The sequence below is a fragment of the Bombina bombina genome, chromosome 11 (genome assembly GCF_027579735.1).
Source record: "Bombina bombina isolate aBomBom1 chromosome 11, aBomBom1.pri, whole genome shotgun sequence".
Classification (NCBI taxonomy): domain Eukaryota; kingdom Metazoa; phylum Chordata; class Amphibia; order Anura; family Bombinatoridae; genus Bombina; species Bombina bombina.
The window spans coordinates 61639595-61657330 of NC_069509.1; the positions used below are offsets into that span (position 1 = coordinate 61639595).

The following is a 17736-nucleotide window of genomic DNA, read 5'->3' on the forward strand; positions in this document are numbered from 1 at the left end:
GTGCACTCTACCTGCCTAAGTATCTCTTTGAAAAAGAATACCATGAGAACAAAGAAAATTTGATAACAGAAGTAAATTGGAAACTATTTTTAGAATTTGTATGCTCTGTCAGAATCACACAAAAAAAGTTGTTTTAAGTGTTACATTTCACAAAATATAATAAAGTTTTCCCAGTCATCTAATATTTAACACATTTGACCACACATGTTTATTTTGAAAGCTGTATCAAGCATTGTGCAATCACACACACACATATATTTTTATTATTGTCCAAAATTGAAATGTTGTTTTATGCAACCTGTAACCTTTTGGCACAGAGAGTTTCTTAGGCAATAAAACACAAAAAAGCGTTTTGTATCAAATCAAGAATACAACAGAAATTTGATAAACTATATTTTGCCACTTTATTCTACAATAAGTTTTTATGTTGGATACAGCCTAAACACGAGTTGAATATACATTTAGCAATGATGCATGTCTTCATTGGGTTATGGATGACCAAGTATGAGATTTGTTCAAGAACTATATATACATCTATCTTAGGCGTCTCCAAACCAACTCAAGCTTATCAGAATAAATTAAAACTGGTGTCAAAGTACATTACTTTAAAATGTCACCCAAGGCTTTAAAGGGACACTGAACCCAATTTTTTTATTTTGTGATTCAGATAGAGCATGCAATTTTAAGCATCTTTCTAATTGACTCCTATTATCAAATTGTCTTCATTCTCTTGGTATCTTTATTTGAAATGCAAGAATGTAAGTTTAGATGCCGGCCCATTTTTGGTGAACAAACTGTGTTGTTCTTGCTGATTGGTGGATAAATTCACCCATCAATAAACAAGTGCTTTCCATGGTTCTGAATCCCAAAAATAGCTTAGATGCCTTCTTTTTCAAATAAAGAAAGCAAGAGAACGAAGAAAAATTGATAATAGGTGTAAATTAGAAAGTTGCTTAAAATTGAAAGCTCTATCTGAATCATGAAAGAAAAAAATTGGGTTCAGTGTCCCTTTAATTTGACTCAAACTAGTCTTTTATCCTTTTTTGGTACAACACGTGATCCAACAGCTATCAGTAGAGTTGATGGGAGCTTTATGATACAATTTGAAAAACATAATCTTGATGGAACTCTTTAAATGCAATTATTTGATAAAGCTTAGTCACAATGGAATGGATCTCAACTATCTATTATTGCTCTAACTTCCTAATAGTCAGAAAATTAAAAAATAAAGAATAGAAACAGAGTTCTACATGATTTTATAGTACATTACAGCATCTTGTGCATCAATTATTCAATAGTGGACCAGCAACTGAAATACCAAGATGAAGTTCAACCATAAATTAATTAAACTGAAATACTGACATGGAAACACATTATTAAAGTCAATAGCAGCTCCTTAGAGGAATTGATGGCATCAGCAAGATTGCCTATGGCATATATTTTTGCTCCAAAACATTATATTTACATATGGTTATCATCGTTGGCTGTTCCACGTTGAAATGGCAAAAATCTTTAACAGATCATACACTCTTACAGCACTTTATTATCTCATGTATTCTCAAGTGGTTTATCTCAGTCCGTATCCCCATAGCTAATTAAATGGGCTTCAGGTGCAGTCTTTCGTTCCTTTATAGTCACAGTTCTCCAATGAAAGGTGCTGGAAGCAAATCTTCTAAATCTCCATTCGATTGGTTCATAGAACTGGTTGCTTATGTGCTTGTCATGCCTGGGGGTTCTCCACACTGGATTTCATGATTGGAAAATAAAGGTCATCCATGTTTGGCATCACCAAAACTTTCTAAAAAGAGAGACACATTTAAATACTAAAACTCATTTTCTAATTAAGATCACATTGTAAATCTATGAGTATATCTAAAACATCTAATCATGGTTTAAAGAAACATATAGATAGATAGATAGATAGATAGATAGATAGATAGATAGATAGATAGATAGACAGACACACAGCTAGACAGACAGACAGACAGATAGATAGATAGATAGATAGATAGACATGCAGATAGACAGACAGACGGACAGATAGAAGATAGATAGATAGATAGATAGATAGATACAGAGATAATAGATGATAGATATATAGATGATAGATAGATAGGTAGATGATAAATAGATAGATAGATAGATAGGTAGATGATAGATATATAGACAGACAGACAGATAGAAGATAGATAGATAGATAGATAGATACAGAGATATAGATGATAGATAGATAGATATATAGATGATAGATAGATAGATGATAGATAGATAGATAATAGATAGATAGATAGATAGAGAGATAATAGATGATAGATAGATATATAGATGATAGATAGATAGGTAGATGATAGATAGATAGATAGATAGATAGATAGATAGATAGATAGATAGATAGATAGGTAGATGATAAATAGATAGATAGATAGATAGATAGGTAGATGATAGATAGATAAATAGATAGATAGATAGATAGATAGATAGGTAGATGATAGATAGATAGATAGATGACAGATAGATTGAAAATGTAAAAACTGACAATAATACACAGTGCACAATAAACCTGTTACATAAAACCGAAATGTTTGAAAAGAAGAACTCCTCTATATGGAATGTCCATAAACGAATCAATGGATCTTCTTATTCTTATAAACTCCATAGCGCCGCTGTAAATTCACTCTCTTATAGCAGACTGAAATACTCACATGTAGTAAGATGAACAACTCAGGTAAAAAGCAATTTCCACTTTATTGTCACAATGTTTAAAACAAATGTTCACATACTCGATACCATTTAGCGTTTAGCATACAAATCGTCCTTTTAACGATACAATGTAGCAGCTTGGGGGCGTATTTATCAAGATCCGTATGGAGTTTGAGGCCCCTTGTTTCCGGCGAGCATTCAGAAGTTATGAAGAAGTTATAAAGCAGCGATCTAAAGACTGCTGCTCCATAACTTGTCGCCTGCTCTGAGGCGGCGGACAGAAATCAACCCGATCGAATACGATCGGGTAGATTGACACCCCTACTAGCAGCCGATTATCTGCGAATTTGCAGAGGGTGGCATTGCACCAGCAGTTCACAAGTATGCTGTCGGCATTTATTGATGTGTAGCCCCTTGGTGTTTAGAAGTGTCAGTTTGCAAAAAAAGAGTCCGCCCCTCCTCGTGACATAATGGCGTGTAACTTTAACCTGAGTTGTTCATCTTTCTTTAATATTTTAATTGTATAACTAACTTTCTATCGTGTTATATTGAACTTGTTCTTTAGTGTTATAAAATCTCACTTTTTATTGACCACGTCCCACAGAATACAATGAAAGCTGTATTTTTAAACTCATTTAAATTAAGATTTTACTATTAAAGGGATATGAAACCCAATTTTTTTCATGATTTTTTCATGATTTACATACAATTTTAAACAACTTTCCAGTTAACTTAGATTATCTAATTTGCTTCATTCTCTTGGTATCTTTTGTTTAAAGGCATTCCTAGGTAAGCTCTGGAGAAGCAATTCCCTACTGGGAGCTAGCTGGTGACTGGTGGCTGCATATATATGCCACTTGTCATTGGTTCACTACCTATATTCAGCTAGGTTCCAGTAGTGCATTGCTTTTCATTCAACAAAGGATACAAAGAGAATGAAGCAAATTTGATAATAAAAGTAAATCGGAAAGATTTTTAAAATTGTATCTTCTATGTGAACCATGAAAAATAAATTTTTGTTTCATGTCCCTTTAACTCATCCACTTTATTATTATCCAACTTCACTGGCCAAACCAACATCTGAAGTTGGTTAGTAAGTCACAGAATTACACAGAGATTGTACCTGAGAGACATCACAGGGACTTTATCCGACTGTATCTAACTAGCTCACTACAGTCATTTGCTGATAAATACCTGAAACTCATCCTGTAGTTTCTTCTCTATCCATTCCGTCACATGGATGAATGTCACCTCTCGTTCACCAAGCTTCGGCCGCACCTTCATCTCCAGTCGTGGGGGCGTTCGAAAGCTATACCTGTAAATGACCAATGTATTACGTTACAGCCTTTATTTATATTCTTGCACAAATAAAAATATTTATATAGAGGAGAGAAGGTTGATTCTATGCATAGAGTCACGGTGGGGGGACTCATCGAGGCATATTTAAGATATGTCTTGCGAAACATCACATGAGCCATGAGCTGCAGGGGAGAGGTATCCGAGGGTTACATAGTTATGTAGCTGGTTTAAAAGAGGCTGCATCTGAACTAAGGTGTCATTTGGGTATGTAGCTTTTATAATATGGATCAACAGGCTTCAGAGTACAAGCATCTGATAGGAGATTTCAGATGGGTATATAACTGGCACAATGGGGCTTGACCTGGGCAATTAATAAATAAATAAACCTCTATATCAATTAGTATTTACAGCATTATTATTAATTACCACAGTGTACTATGTATGGGAGAGATAAAGCTGGTGAGGTAGCTCAGTTGTTAAATGCCCTGACTACAAAAAATCCTGTTTAAAAGATCCTAGGTCACAGATTCAAATCCTGGCAGGGCCAACTCAGCCCTTCATCCTTCCGAGGTCGATAAAATGAGTACCATTAAATTGGGTAATAATAACAACTATTACTATTCAGCTGCTGATTTGGTTAATTCCGAGAGCGGGCGCTGAAAAAGCGCTTTGAGTCCCACTGGGAGAAAGGCGCTATATAAATACTAGTTATTATTATAAAACCATTTATTGTACCTGGGCCCAGAATCCATATGCTCCTCCTTTTGAACAATATCAGTTTAAATTGATATACAAAGCCCACTACTATGATATCTTTGTTTTTTTTTAGGCCCCACCTCTCATGCATATTTCATACCATATACTGTCTGTCGGTGGAGGAGGGATGTTAACAACTAAAGTGCCTTCCAGTTCCTGGACCTCAACGGTCAGCAAAAGAGGGGTGTTTGATACCTCTTCAATCTTCCTTTTGATGTATTCGTTCTCTGTTGCCTTCTGGAAGTATCGAGACTTAGCAATTTTGTCCACAAACCTCAGGATTCTGCGGCCGGTGCTGCTCCCGCCTGTAAAGCTGAAGACAAAGAGAACAATTTGGGGCCCTATGCATGATAGCTGTTGACAAAAAGATATTGATGCAAGATGGTGAGAGGATAATCTCAACACTTTATATGTCATAGTGGAGGTTAAAGGTATAGGAAACACACATTTTGGGGCCTATCTATCAAGCTGTCAACCGCAAATACGCCGGAATTCCGCAGCGTAATTGTTGCGAGCTTGATCCGACCTAGTTATCAAAGCAACAGACTGGCAAATGTTGAAATTTGTGACGTAACATACGATCCGCCGGTCTCAATGTGACGCAGATCGATGCTTACGTCATTACAGATGTTCCGAATACACATTCGGCTCTATTTGAAACTTTTTCACAGTTATCAAACTTTTAACAGGTGTGCTCGCGGCTATTCCTGCCCAGCGTACCTGGTTTTCAATCCGCCACCCTGGAGGCCACGGATACCATAGAAATTAATGGGAGTCTAAAAGCACCGAAAGCTTATGTTCGATGCTGCCAGATATCCCATTGATTTCTATGGTTGAAAACAAGTTACGTTTACACTCTAACATAAACCCTAAGTCTAAACACCCATAATCTGCTGCCCGACATTGCCGCAACCTAAATAAAGTTATTAACCCCTATTCTGCCTCTCCCCGACCCGCCGCAACCTAAATAAACTTATTAACCCCTAAACCTCTGGCATCCCACATCACTACCACTAACTAAACCTATTAACCCCTAAACCTTCAGCCCCCCACATCGCCATAAACTAAATTAAGCTAGTAACCCCTAAACCTAACAACCCGCTAACTTTAAATTAAAATTACAACATCCCTATCTTCAAATAAATTTAAACTTACCTGTAGAACTAAAATAAACTATATTAAACTATTAATTAACCTACCCTAACTATTATCCTACATTTAAATTAAACTAACAATTAAATAAAATAAATTACATATTAAAAAACCTAACCCTACTCAAATTAATTAAATATACAATTAAACATTATTAAAAGTACTAAATTACAGAAAAAAAAGAAACACTAAATTACGAAAAACAGAACACATTATCAAAAATAAAAAAGAATTACACCTAATCTAGTAGCCCTATCAAAATAAAAAAGCCCCCCCAAAATAAAAAAACCCATAGCCTACAATAAACTACCAATGGCCTTTTGTGGGGCATTGCCCCAAAAATATCAGCTCTTTTACCTGTAAAAAAAAAATACAAACACCACCCAACAGTAAAAACCACCACCCAACCACTCCCCCCAAATAAAAAACCTATCTAAAATAACCTAAGCTCCCCATTGCCCTGAAAAGGGCATTTGTATGGGCATTGCCCTTAAAAGGGCATTTATCTCTTTTACATGCCCAGACCCTAATCTAAAAATAAAACCCACCCAAAATACCCTTAAATAAACCTAACACTAACCCCCGATGATCCACTTACAGTTATTGGAACAGCCAATAGGATGAGAGCTGCTCAGATCCTATTGACTGATTGGAACAGCCAATAGGATTTTAGCAGCTCTACTCCTATTGGCTCTTTGAAATCTTTAAGCCAATAGGAATGCAAGGGATGCCATCTTGAATAGCGTTACTTGCATTGACGATCCATATTACGGCGGTGACCGTATGAAGAGGATGCTCCGCGCCGGATGTCTTTGGAATTAATCCGCTCCACGCCGGATGTATGAAGATAGAAAATGCTGTCTGGATGAAGACTTCTTGCTGCCTGGATGAGGACTTCGCCAGCTGGATGAAGATCGAAGAGGCCGCCTGGATGAAGACTTCTTGCTGGCTTGATGGATCCTTCAAGCGGGACTTCAATAACTGTAAGTGGATCGTCGGGGTTAGTGTTAGGTTTATTTAAGGTTTTTTTGGGTGGGTTTTATTTTTAGATTAGGGTCTGGGCATGTAAAAGAGCTAAATGTCCTTTTAAGGGCAATGCCCATACAAATGCCCTTTTCAAGGCAATGGGGAGCTTAGGTTATTTTAGATTTTTTTACATATATGTTTCTTGTGCCTCTTCTTTGAATGTTACACCAGATAACCTTACTAGTTATAACTGCATAATTTTGTTCCCTTTTAATTGTACATGGAACATTTGTTTTGCCCCTCTCTCATGTTCTTTCCTTTCAGTCTGGGCACTCAATATTTAAACACTAGACAGAGTGAGCGCATTCATGTGTTTTTAACAAATAATTAAGTTTGAGCCAATAAGCTTTTTTGCTTTGTTCTTAAATAGCAGAGTGGAACACAGCACCACAGGCTATGATTATGGCTTGTATGCCAAAACGTGTAAGCCAGGTGCTGCACTCACTCTGTATGCTGCCAAAACCTTCATTTGTTTTTAAGAAGTGAAATAAAGTTTCTATTTTTTTTTTTTTTTTTTTTTTTTTAACATTCTTTTTTATTGAGGACATAAGAAGATGTACAAAGAGGTTCACATTTTTACATCCAAGACAGTTATAACACGAACAAATGAAGATTTGTATACATAAATATCGGTTAGATATAAAGTAAAAAACGCCATACATCATTATCTCATGTCCCTCTTTTTTTTTTTTTTGAGTTTCACTTACTATCCATTTCTTATGGAAAATTAACAAGTTGTAAGTTTTCTTTTTAAACTCAAACTTAACCTAACTATAACTTGAACTTAAACTAATCAGCCATGCGGTGTCCCAACTATTATCATAGAATGAGTCAGTCTTATTCTAACTGTGAAGGTAAGAGAGAGAGAAAAAGAGAAAAAAAAAAAAAAAAAACCCAGAAAAGAAAAGGGGGGATCCAAGAGGATCCAAAGTGGGGGGGTAAACAAATAGTAGCAAGGGCGGGTAGGCGGTGTTAGCTCATTAGATATTAATACTCTCTCTCCCCTCTCCCCCACCCCCCCGCGTCTGGTATAAGAATGTCCACTCTCCCCTCAGAGAGGCTGTCAGCATATATTCAGTGTGTGCAAAAGGAGACAATAACTGTTTTTGTGCTTCTAAGGTTAGAGTATCGATATACTTCCGCCATTTAGTAATAAAGTGTTTAAGTCTTCTGTCGGTGTCCATTTTGGTGTCTAGCTGTTCGATAAGCAATTGTTTGTGCAAGTTGTGTTTAAATGCATTAAAGGTAGGAGCAGAGCTCTCCGTCCAAACCCCAAGTATCACCTTTCTGGCAATTAGAATCATAGTAGTGAGTATTGGGATGTGTCTAGGGTCCTGTTCCCCCCATTCCAGGAAGCAGATTTGCTCTGTTTCTATCTTGACCCTGATTTTAATGACATTTGTGATCCAGAAAGCTATCCTACCCCAAAATTGCCTAACTCGTGGGCAGGTAGAGAAGAAATTAAGAAAATCTGGATCACGTAGCTTGCACCTATTACATTCGTTCACCACTCCCTGCTTCCATTTGGCTAGTCTTCGTGGGATAATATAATCCTTATGCAACATCCGTATCTGAGATTCTCTCAGAGTCATAGACAGCGTTGCTCTTTTAACATTCTCTATGCTCCTTTGAATTAGTTCTGGTAGATCTTCCCTCTCTAGGTGTCCCCTCCATTTATTTTCTAACATGTCTAGGTGTTTAGATTCCGTGTGGTTTAGCAGTGTTCTGTATATTCCTGAAATAGAAAAGCTTCCTAGCTTATAAGCTGATATCGAGATGTGAAATGCGTGCGGCTCCCAAAATTGTGAGTCTTCCCTAATTAGCTGGTCAATGTAATGCCTCATCTGAAGATAGGCATAAAAGTGGGCTCTCGGTAGCCCGTATTGAGTTTGCAGATCCTCAAAGGACCTGACGCATCTCCTAGAAAGGTCTAGAGCATCCCCCACCGAACCCAATCCCCTAGTCTCCCAGACAGTAAACGGGGAGGTGTCAATCCCAGGGGGGAAACAGGTGTTGTTTCTCAGTGGGGTTAACCTGGGTGATGCATAACAACGGCCAATATAACCAAGAGCCAGTCGCCACGCCCTCAGCACGTCTTTATAAAGGAAGCTGTCCTTGGTTTCCGTGGGGATGCTATTAGGCTGAGCGTAGGGTAGGAATGAGGGATCCAGTCCCCCCAGAGCATGCTTCTCCAATTCCGGAGTATAGAAGTGTTCTGTTCTGAGTTGCCAGTCCAGCATGAGGCGGCCTAGTGTTGCCCAGTTGTACAGTTTCAGGTCGGGGAGACCCAGTCCACCACAAGAGGGGCGTGCATATAATTTTGTTAGTGCTATTCGAGGTTTACCCCCCTCCACAGAAACCCAGATAGGGCCCTTGTGTATAGCGCCATGTCTTTTCTAGTGATCAGAAACGGTAGCATCAAGAGGGGGTACAGGATCCGTGGTAAGATTACCATTTTTACTAAGTGGATTCGTCCTGTGAGGGAAATCGGCAGACTCCTCCATCCCTCCAAGGTTTGTGCCAAGTCACGACACACCCGCGTGATATTATCATGGTATAAGGTTTGCCTGTTGGTGGACAGTTGAATGCCCAGATAAGTAAGTGTGGCTTTGGCCTCCTGAAATGGGTAGGAGCATAGTTGTGTCTTGCGTTTCCGAAGCCACAGTATTTCTGATTTAGTTTGGTTTATTCTATAACCCGAGAAAGATCCGAAGGCTTCAATTGTCGCCAAGATTTTAGGGATGTGCTTTGCCGGATGTTCCACGAATAGGAGCATGTCATCCGCATAAAGTGCTAGATGCAGCCTCTCATTTCCTAACATCATGCCCGGGTAGACCTTACGCAGTTTTACAGCCAATGGCTCCAGAGCCAAGTTAAAAAGGAGGGGGGATAAGGGGCACCCCTGGCGAGTGCCCCTTTGTAGAGTAATGCGCGGTGAGAACAAACCGTTAGCCATAATGGAAATCCATGGGGCCGTGTATATGTTGCCAATATAGTGAAGGAATGGTCCCGAGAAGCCAAAACGTCTCAACACATCCATCAAATGGCCCCATTCCACCCTGTCGAAGGCCTTCTCCGCATCCAAGGATAGCAGGAAGGCCTCCGATTGATCTAATGCCTCCGGACGTCCTGGCCTGTTCTCGTAGTGTGCTATGGAGTGCAACACCCGTCGCACGTTAGTCACAGATGTTCTGCGGCACATGAATCCGGTTTGGTCCGGATGAATAATATCTGACAAGATTACTTTGAGCCTGTCGGCCAAGATCTTCATTAGTATCTTGTAGTCCGAGTTGAGCAGGGAGATGGGGCGATAGGACTCCGGTAAACCGGGGTCTTTCCCTGGCTTCGGGATTAATGACACATGTGCCATTGTGAACACCTGAGAAGGCGTCACCAAGTCCCTATAATATAAGTTGTATAATTTAGTTAAGGTAGGTGTGATCTGGGGTTTGAGCATTTTGAAGAACTCAGCAGGGAGGTCGTCGGGGCCCGCCGCCTTCCCATTAGACATAGAGGAGATAGATTTTAGAATTTCATCAGGAGAGATGGGTGAGTTAAGGGTCGCCACTTGTTCTTCCCTGAGTTGTGGGAGATCAAGATCCCTCCAGAAGGATGTTATGACCTCTTGAGAGGGCTGCTTCTGGCTAGTATATAGGGTGGTGTAGTAGTCCGCTAAGGCTTTCACTATGGATTCTGGGGTTTTATGCGTCTTGTTGCGGTAGGAGATAGCTGCAATAGGTTTACGAGCCGTCCGCCGGTTTACCAGCGAAGCCAACAGCCTACCAGATCTGTCTCCCTCTCTGTAATATTTGGCACTGGTTCTGAGGAGTTGCGTAACCGCTTGGTGACCCAGAAATACATCCAGTTCGCCTTTGGTTTCAAGATACTTGTCCCTTAGGGCTTGGCATGGGTTGCCACAGTATGCTTGGTAAGATTCCGTTAGGGCTTCCTGCAGTTTTTGCAGTTTGGCTTGTGCTTTCCTTCGCAAGGCAGCTACATAAGTAATAATGTCGCCTGAAAGAACCGCTTTTGCCGTATTCCAGAACAACTCTGGGTTGTCCTGGTGAGCTTGGTTATCTGTGTAGAAGTCGTTCCACGCATGTGTTAAATGCTTGGTAAAGGCCTCAGAGGCGTAAAGGAAACTCGGGAATCTAAGCGTATTCTTATTGGCAATCACAGCTCCGACCGAGATCCTAAGTTCAACTGGTGCATGGTCAGAGACCACCACATTGTGGATCTTGGTTTTGGTAACCCTCGGAATTATGCTAGAGGATATCATAAAGAGATCTATTTGCGATAGTGTTGGAGTGGCTCTGGAGATGCAAGTAAAGTCTTTACTTTCCGAATTTCTTAACCTCCACACATCAACAAGTTGTAGGGCATTAGAGATTCTAGAGAAAATCTTACGCTCAAAGATGCCATTGCCCCCTGGCTGGCATACCCCCGTCGCACGTTCCGGATCTCGCATTCTATCGCAGATGGGATTTGGTGCTAAATTGAAATCTCCCCCAAGTATGATCTCTAGGCCCAAGAAAGGAATGAGTGTTTGTATAAGTTGTGTCCAGAAGGCAGTAGACTTACAGTTTGGGGCATATATATTACATATTACCAACACCCTCTGGTGTACTCTAACTTTGACTACTAAAAATCTACCCTCCTTGTCCTTAAGTTTGTGTAAAATCTCAACGTTCCCTCTTTTCCCAAACAGAATTGCAATGCCTCTACTTGAATTAGTGTAGGAGATATGCTCTACCAAACCCACCCAGTCTCTCTTTAGTTTCTCGTGTTCTGTCTCAGAAAGATGAGTCTCTTGCAATAGTGCAATGTCGGCTCCCAAACGCCTCAAATGTGTCAGTATAGAACTTCTTTTGGCGGGAGAATTAATCCCCCCCACATTCCATGTTATAAACTTTACCGCCATCTAGGTAATTTCATATGGGCTCGGGTCCCGTCGGTCCTGTGTAGGAGAGAAGAAGAGAGAAGGAGGGACACTTGAAAGAAAAGGGGGAGAGGAGAGGAAGAGAGAGAGAGAGAGAGAGAGAGAAAAAAAAAAAAAAAAACCCTCTCTTTTTTCTATGCTTACATTTGTTTTGTACGCGTACAGTAGGGTCCTGACCATAATCACATTAATTACTCGCAATTCTGCAAGAAGACTTGATGGATTGTAGAGTGTTAGGAGGCGGAGTATTTGTTTTACATTTTTATTGTAGTGAACATTTAAACTAATGAACTCTGGATTCGCCACATCCAGATACAGAATCAGTGTTCCACTCCTAGGATTAGGTAATAGTATTTTGGCTATGTTATTTATAAGGGGTAATATATGCAGGCAAATCCTACATACAAAAATAGGTGCACAATAATTGATCAGTATTATTTGATAGAGCATAAGTCTCTGCCGCTCCTTTGGCTGATACAACAATCTCTTATCTAAATAATTAACTGCTCTAACTCCACTGTCCACTAGGAACAGCGCTTCACAGTGCATTGGTCGTGGCTCATTCCTATAGGGGCAGATAGGCATAACGCCCATTGTGCCCGCCACAGGCGATACCGAAGAGACAGAAAAAATAAATAAATAAGTAATAAAACAAACAATGCAAACTCTCAATCTAAACATGTCTAGGTAACATTCTAGCATGGGTAAGGTATTTACTTGCATCTCAGAGAGGAAATATGCTGAGTTACATAGTGCCCTGTAGTGGAGCCTGTGTCCCGCACCCGAGCCGTGATTAGCAAGAAAGCCAGTGGGCTTTGGCTCCGCAACACCTAGAAGACGGGCCAGGGCTCCACCCCCAGGGGTAAGCAGCAATATCTCAATTACCATATCCAGAAAAAACAGTATGTGCAAGTAATTTCTATAGATTAAGACATGTACATTATGTGTAAATGGTTCCCCATGACAATGAAGAGATTGACAACTGTATAAGAGGTCTACTATGCCAGAGGTGACCAATGCATAAGGGCAGAATATAGCATAACAAATAAAACTAAGTTTCAAACTTAACATATCTGCGAAACACAACAGTATAACAGTTATGACCATAGTCGACTCCATTCAGGGCCTGTTTTGTGGAAATGCTAAGGTGTTCCCACCCTCCTCCCTCATCCCGGGTCTGACCGAGATGATCTAGGCGAGTCCCCCCCGTCCCTATTTTCATTACAACGCAAGTATTCATTAGCCTCTTGCGGGGAGTTGAAAAATCTAGGGCCAGCAGGGGTAAGCAACTTCAGTCTAGCAGGGTACAGAAGGTACACTTTTTTTCCTTTCTTATTTAGGTCAGAACATATGGGCGAAAATTCTTTGCGCTTTCGCAGTAACTCAGCTGAGTAATCTTGGAAGATTAGTAGTTTGGAACCCTCGAATAAGACAGGGGTGGCCCTTCTATAGGCTCGTAGTATCTCTACCTTAAGCTGAAAATGCAGCAGCCTGATCATAACCTGTCTAGGTTGTGTAGTACCTCTGTCTGTTTGTCTCTCTGGACCCACCCTATGGGCCCTTTCTACACTGCCCTTAAAAACAGTTGGGGTCAATTTGAGGAGCCTAGGGAGGGTGTCTTCTATAAAGCAAATGAGGTCTTTGGGTTTTACATTTTCGGGGATCCCTAGAATGCGCAAATTATTGCGGCGTGACCTGTTTTCCAAGTCCTCTAGTCTCTGATGAAGGTTTATATTCTGTTTCAGTAGGGCATCTAGTTGGGTGTCATGTGTTACAGAAGTATCCTCCAGCCCTGATACCCTATCTTCCATTTCGGTAAACCTGACAGAAAATTGCTTCATTTCACCCGTTAAGTGATCTAGACCCTTTTGGAGGCTTTCTATCTTTGGGAGGAAAATGGAGGAGAGCTGCTGCACCACCACATGTGTGTCCATTGACATTGGACTCCTGTCTAGGGGAATGTGCCTCCTGCGGATGGTCAGCAGCTCCCCTGCTCTTAGCTACATGCTTATTTTTACCAGACATCTTACTCCCAGAGAGAAATCTATCCATGAACCAGCACAATATAGTTTTGTTTCTGCTCAGATAGAGAGTGTTAGCAACAAAGAATTATCACAATTGCATTAAAATGACATGCACAAATCTCCTTTCAACAATTAAAGAAATAATAAAATAAAAATAATAATAGAAAAAAAAAAACTATAAAAGAAAAAAAAAAAAAAAAGGGGGAGAAATGCAGTTTCCTAGTTCTATTAGAGGCAGCTCTTTAAATATTGTACTTTGCTTTGATAGAGAGTATTAGCCACTAAAGAGTCACAATAAAGACAGCCAACAGACATATGCACATCTTCTCTCAGCAGGCAAAGGCATGCAGTTCTCAGTTCTTTTGAGAGCAGGCTTTTGATCAGATATTATTTCCCCAGAGTCCCAGCAATGTTTTGGGTGTTTAGTGTCACAGGTTGGGAAACATAGATAGCATATTGTCAAGAGGAATACTGTAAATGTCTCTTTCTTTTCCCTTTCTTTTCCTTCCTCCTTCCCCTCCCTCTGTCACAAGTATGCAGGTAGGGCAGTAAACCCACTTATAAGCCAGGCGAGGTGACACAGTTAGGCCTCATTTGTGAATAGTGTCTACTCCTTAGGCTCTAAAAAGTCTGTGCCCGGGGTTGTGATCTTAGGGTGGTAAAAGTGCTTGTAACGTGTTATAGAGCCGCTTTTCTCCCACCTGCAAAGTATTAGGTATGTCCCAACCCCAGCTCCTAATAGAGAAGTGTCACTTCACTGTGTTCAGATAAGGGCCTGTGTGTAGGTGTGGATATGGAACATTACATTACCCTTTCCTCTTCAAACCGGAGGAGAGCCACTCCAGCACAGATCAAGATCCTTCCTATGTGGTAGTTTGCTGCACGGTCAGATGCTTGCATTAGCTCCCAGCGCAGGAATTGCCGTGTGCGACTCAGCGTGTTTGAACCAAGATGGCGCTCACAATTTTTCGCGCCACTGGAAGCGGTCCGTTGCGGGCAAGCAGGTCCGTTGATGTCCGACGTCGGGCTGCAGCGATCTGTCCTGTGCACTCCCTGTAGGGCTTCTGGGGGGGATCACCCGCTGACTCTTCAGCTCGCCCTCCACCTGCAGGATTCCAGACCGTCTCCGGTCAGTTTCAAGCTCGCCTTACAAGTGCAGCAGCACGCGGGGGAGAGGGGGTCTGCTCCTGTCTTTGCCGTGTCGGCGGAACTCTGACCTGGGTGGGAAGCTCTGCTAAGTGTCTTCGCTCCTCTGCCTCCGTCAGGAGTCTTTCCCAGGCACCAGTAGCAGGCTAGTTCTGAAGGCTGTAGTGCCGCTATTTACAAGTGCACCCTGTGTGCTAGCGGACTTGCGGTGAGGGCAAAAGTTGTTAGCCGATGCAAGAATTGCCGGGCACTGAATATACCAAGGCTTGGGCGCATCTGGGCTGTAAGGAGGGTGAAATGGGAGTACAGCCGTTGTCTTAATATTGGGTAATCCACTTATTTTAGGCTTTCAGCTCCGGAGCTCACTCTCCAGGCTGCTCACTCCTCAGCCCGCCCACCGGAAGTCAAGTTTCTATTTTTTAAACATCTTCTGGCGTGGATCGCAATTTCTCTTTGATATTATATAAAAAAGGAACATAAGAATATTTGTAGAATTCATATTAAAAAGGTTACAATTTATTATGTCTGCTGATAATTTTGCAAAGAACAGATATGAAATAAACTTACAGAATCAGCATATAACATTAAATTCTCCATCTGTCATCCAACATTAAAACCACTAACTTAAAGGGATATTAAACACTAAGAGCTAGATTTTCTAGTCGTGCACAAGCGATTTTTGCGAGGGTTTGCCCTCTGTTTAAATTGTGCTGATATTACAAGTTAAGGGCAATCGCGATTGCGCTTTGCTCTAGAATCATTGCCGCGATTTCAGAGCTGTGGTGAACTGTTTTGTGAAAATAAAAAGTCTCACAAAACACATCAAAAATACATTACAAAGTACAGTTACACTCATTATATCACTATCTAAAAAAGATTATTTAAAAAAATATTGCACACAAAAGTTATAAGGGATCAAAGATATGAGGTCTCGGTTGTTAGAAAAAACACCCAAATAAATATGAAAACATATGTATTACATGTATTTAAATATTTATATGTGTATATATGTATTTACAGACATATATACACATATATTTATATGTATAAATATACAGACATATAAGTGTATAAGAGCCTTTTTCCGTTAAGTAGATGAAAACATGTAAAAACATATTTATGCAATGTTCATATTTATTTAAATTCGGAACTATGTATTTACTGTAAATATTTCACATTTCAATGTTCTGTACATAGCAGAATATGTTTGAAGTATTTCTAAATAGATATTCCTATATATATCTGTATATATCTATACCTATAAATAATCATATATATATAGGTATAAATATATATTCGTTTAAAAAAAAAAACACATCAGATTACTGTAGGTAGAAATATGTATTTATGAATAAATAGAACATATTCCGTTACGTAAAAAACATTGGAATATGAAATATTCATATTTTCATGTTAGGTTAGCGCTAATGAGAATATGTGATGGTGTTTGCGTGGCTGTTCCGATCAGCCAATAGAATGCAAGCTCAATCTGATTGGACCAGCCAATCGGATTGAACTTGAATCTGATTGGCTGATTCAATCAGCCAATCAGATTTTATCTACCTTAATTCCGATTGGCTGATAGAATCCTATCAGCCAATCGGAATTCGAGGGACGCCATCTTGGATGACGTCATTTAAAGGAACCGTCATTCGTTGTCTAGTGGTCGGGGAAGAAGGATGTTCCGTGCCAGAGGTCTTGAAGATGGAGCCGCTCCTCGTCGGATGGATGAAGATAGAAGATGCCGCTTGGATGAAGATGTTTGCCGGTCCGGATGTCCTCTTCTGCCCAGATAGGATGAAGACTTCTGCCGGTCTGGATGTCCTCTTCTGCCCGGATAGGATGAAGACTTCTGCCGGTCTGGATGTCCTCTTCTGCCCCATCGGATGAAGACTTCGGCCCGGCTGGGTGAAGACGACTCAAGGTAGGGAGATCTTCAGGGGGGTAGTGTTAGGTTTATTTAAGGGGGGTTTGGGTTAGAGTAGGGGTATGTGGTTGGAGGGTTTTAATGTTGGGGGGGTTTGTATTTTTTTTACAGGCAAAAGAGCTGATTACTTTGGGGCATGAAAATTGATTTGTAGGACTTAGTACTAGAGAAGCTAGAGTGAGGATTAGGGAACATCTGACGGATATTAGGACAGGAGTACTAACTACACCGCTAATTAATCATTTTTCGCAACTTCACAACAAAGATGTCAGCAGTTTCACTTGGAACATCATAGAGAGGTTACCACCTATGAAAAAGGGCGAGGACAGGACTAGAAAACTGGAAGAGAGGGAGGCCTACTGGATATTCAAACTGAAGTCCAGAGTTCCAGTAGGCCTCAACTCTGAATTTGACTTGATTAACTTCTGGTAGAAATTCCCCCAAGGACAATAACTAAGGGTTTACACACTAACATCAGATATTAAATAGTCTATTATAGGGACAGATAATATGAGATTTGTAATAGCAGGTATTTAACAAATATACATCTAAGACCCTAAGACAAGTGAAAAACAATAACTGAGGATTTACACACTAACATCAGATATTAAATAGTCTATTTTAGGGACAGAAAATATGAGATTTGTAATAGCAGGTATTTAACAAATATACATCTAAGACCCTAAGACAAGTGAAAAACAATATCTAGAGATCCCAACAGTTAGATAACAGTATTTCATTATTAAAGAGAGGGTAGAATTAGGATT

At 40.2% G+C, this 17736-nt stretch overlaps 1 protein-coding gene across 1 annotated transcript in view; it reads right to left on the bottom strand.

Annotated features, from left to right (window-relative positions):
- Positions 1 to 698: 698 nt before the first annotated feature.
- The window catches only part of LOC128641842 (testis-expressed protein 2-like), a 109070-nt gene continuing 92032 nt past the window's right edge, over positions 699 to 17736 (bottom strand). The window contains exons 10-12 of the mRNA XM_053694401.1: positions 4856 to 5068; positions 3895 to 4015; positions 699 to 1798 (exon numbers count right to left, since the gene is read on the bottom strand). Of these exons, the coding sequence (XP_053550376.1) occupies positions 1721 to 1798; positions 3895 to 4015; positions 4856 to 5068 (412 nt within the window). The 3' untranslated portion in view covers positions 699 to 1720. The remainder of the gene's footprint in view (positions 1799 to 3894; positions 4016 to 4855; positions 5069 to 17736) is intronic.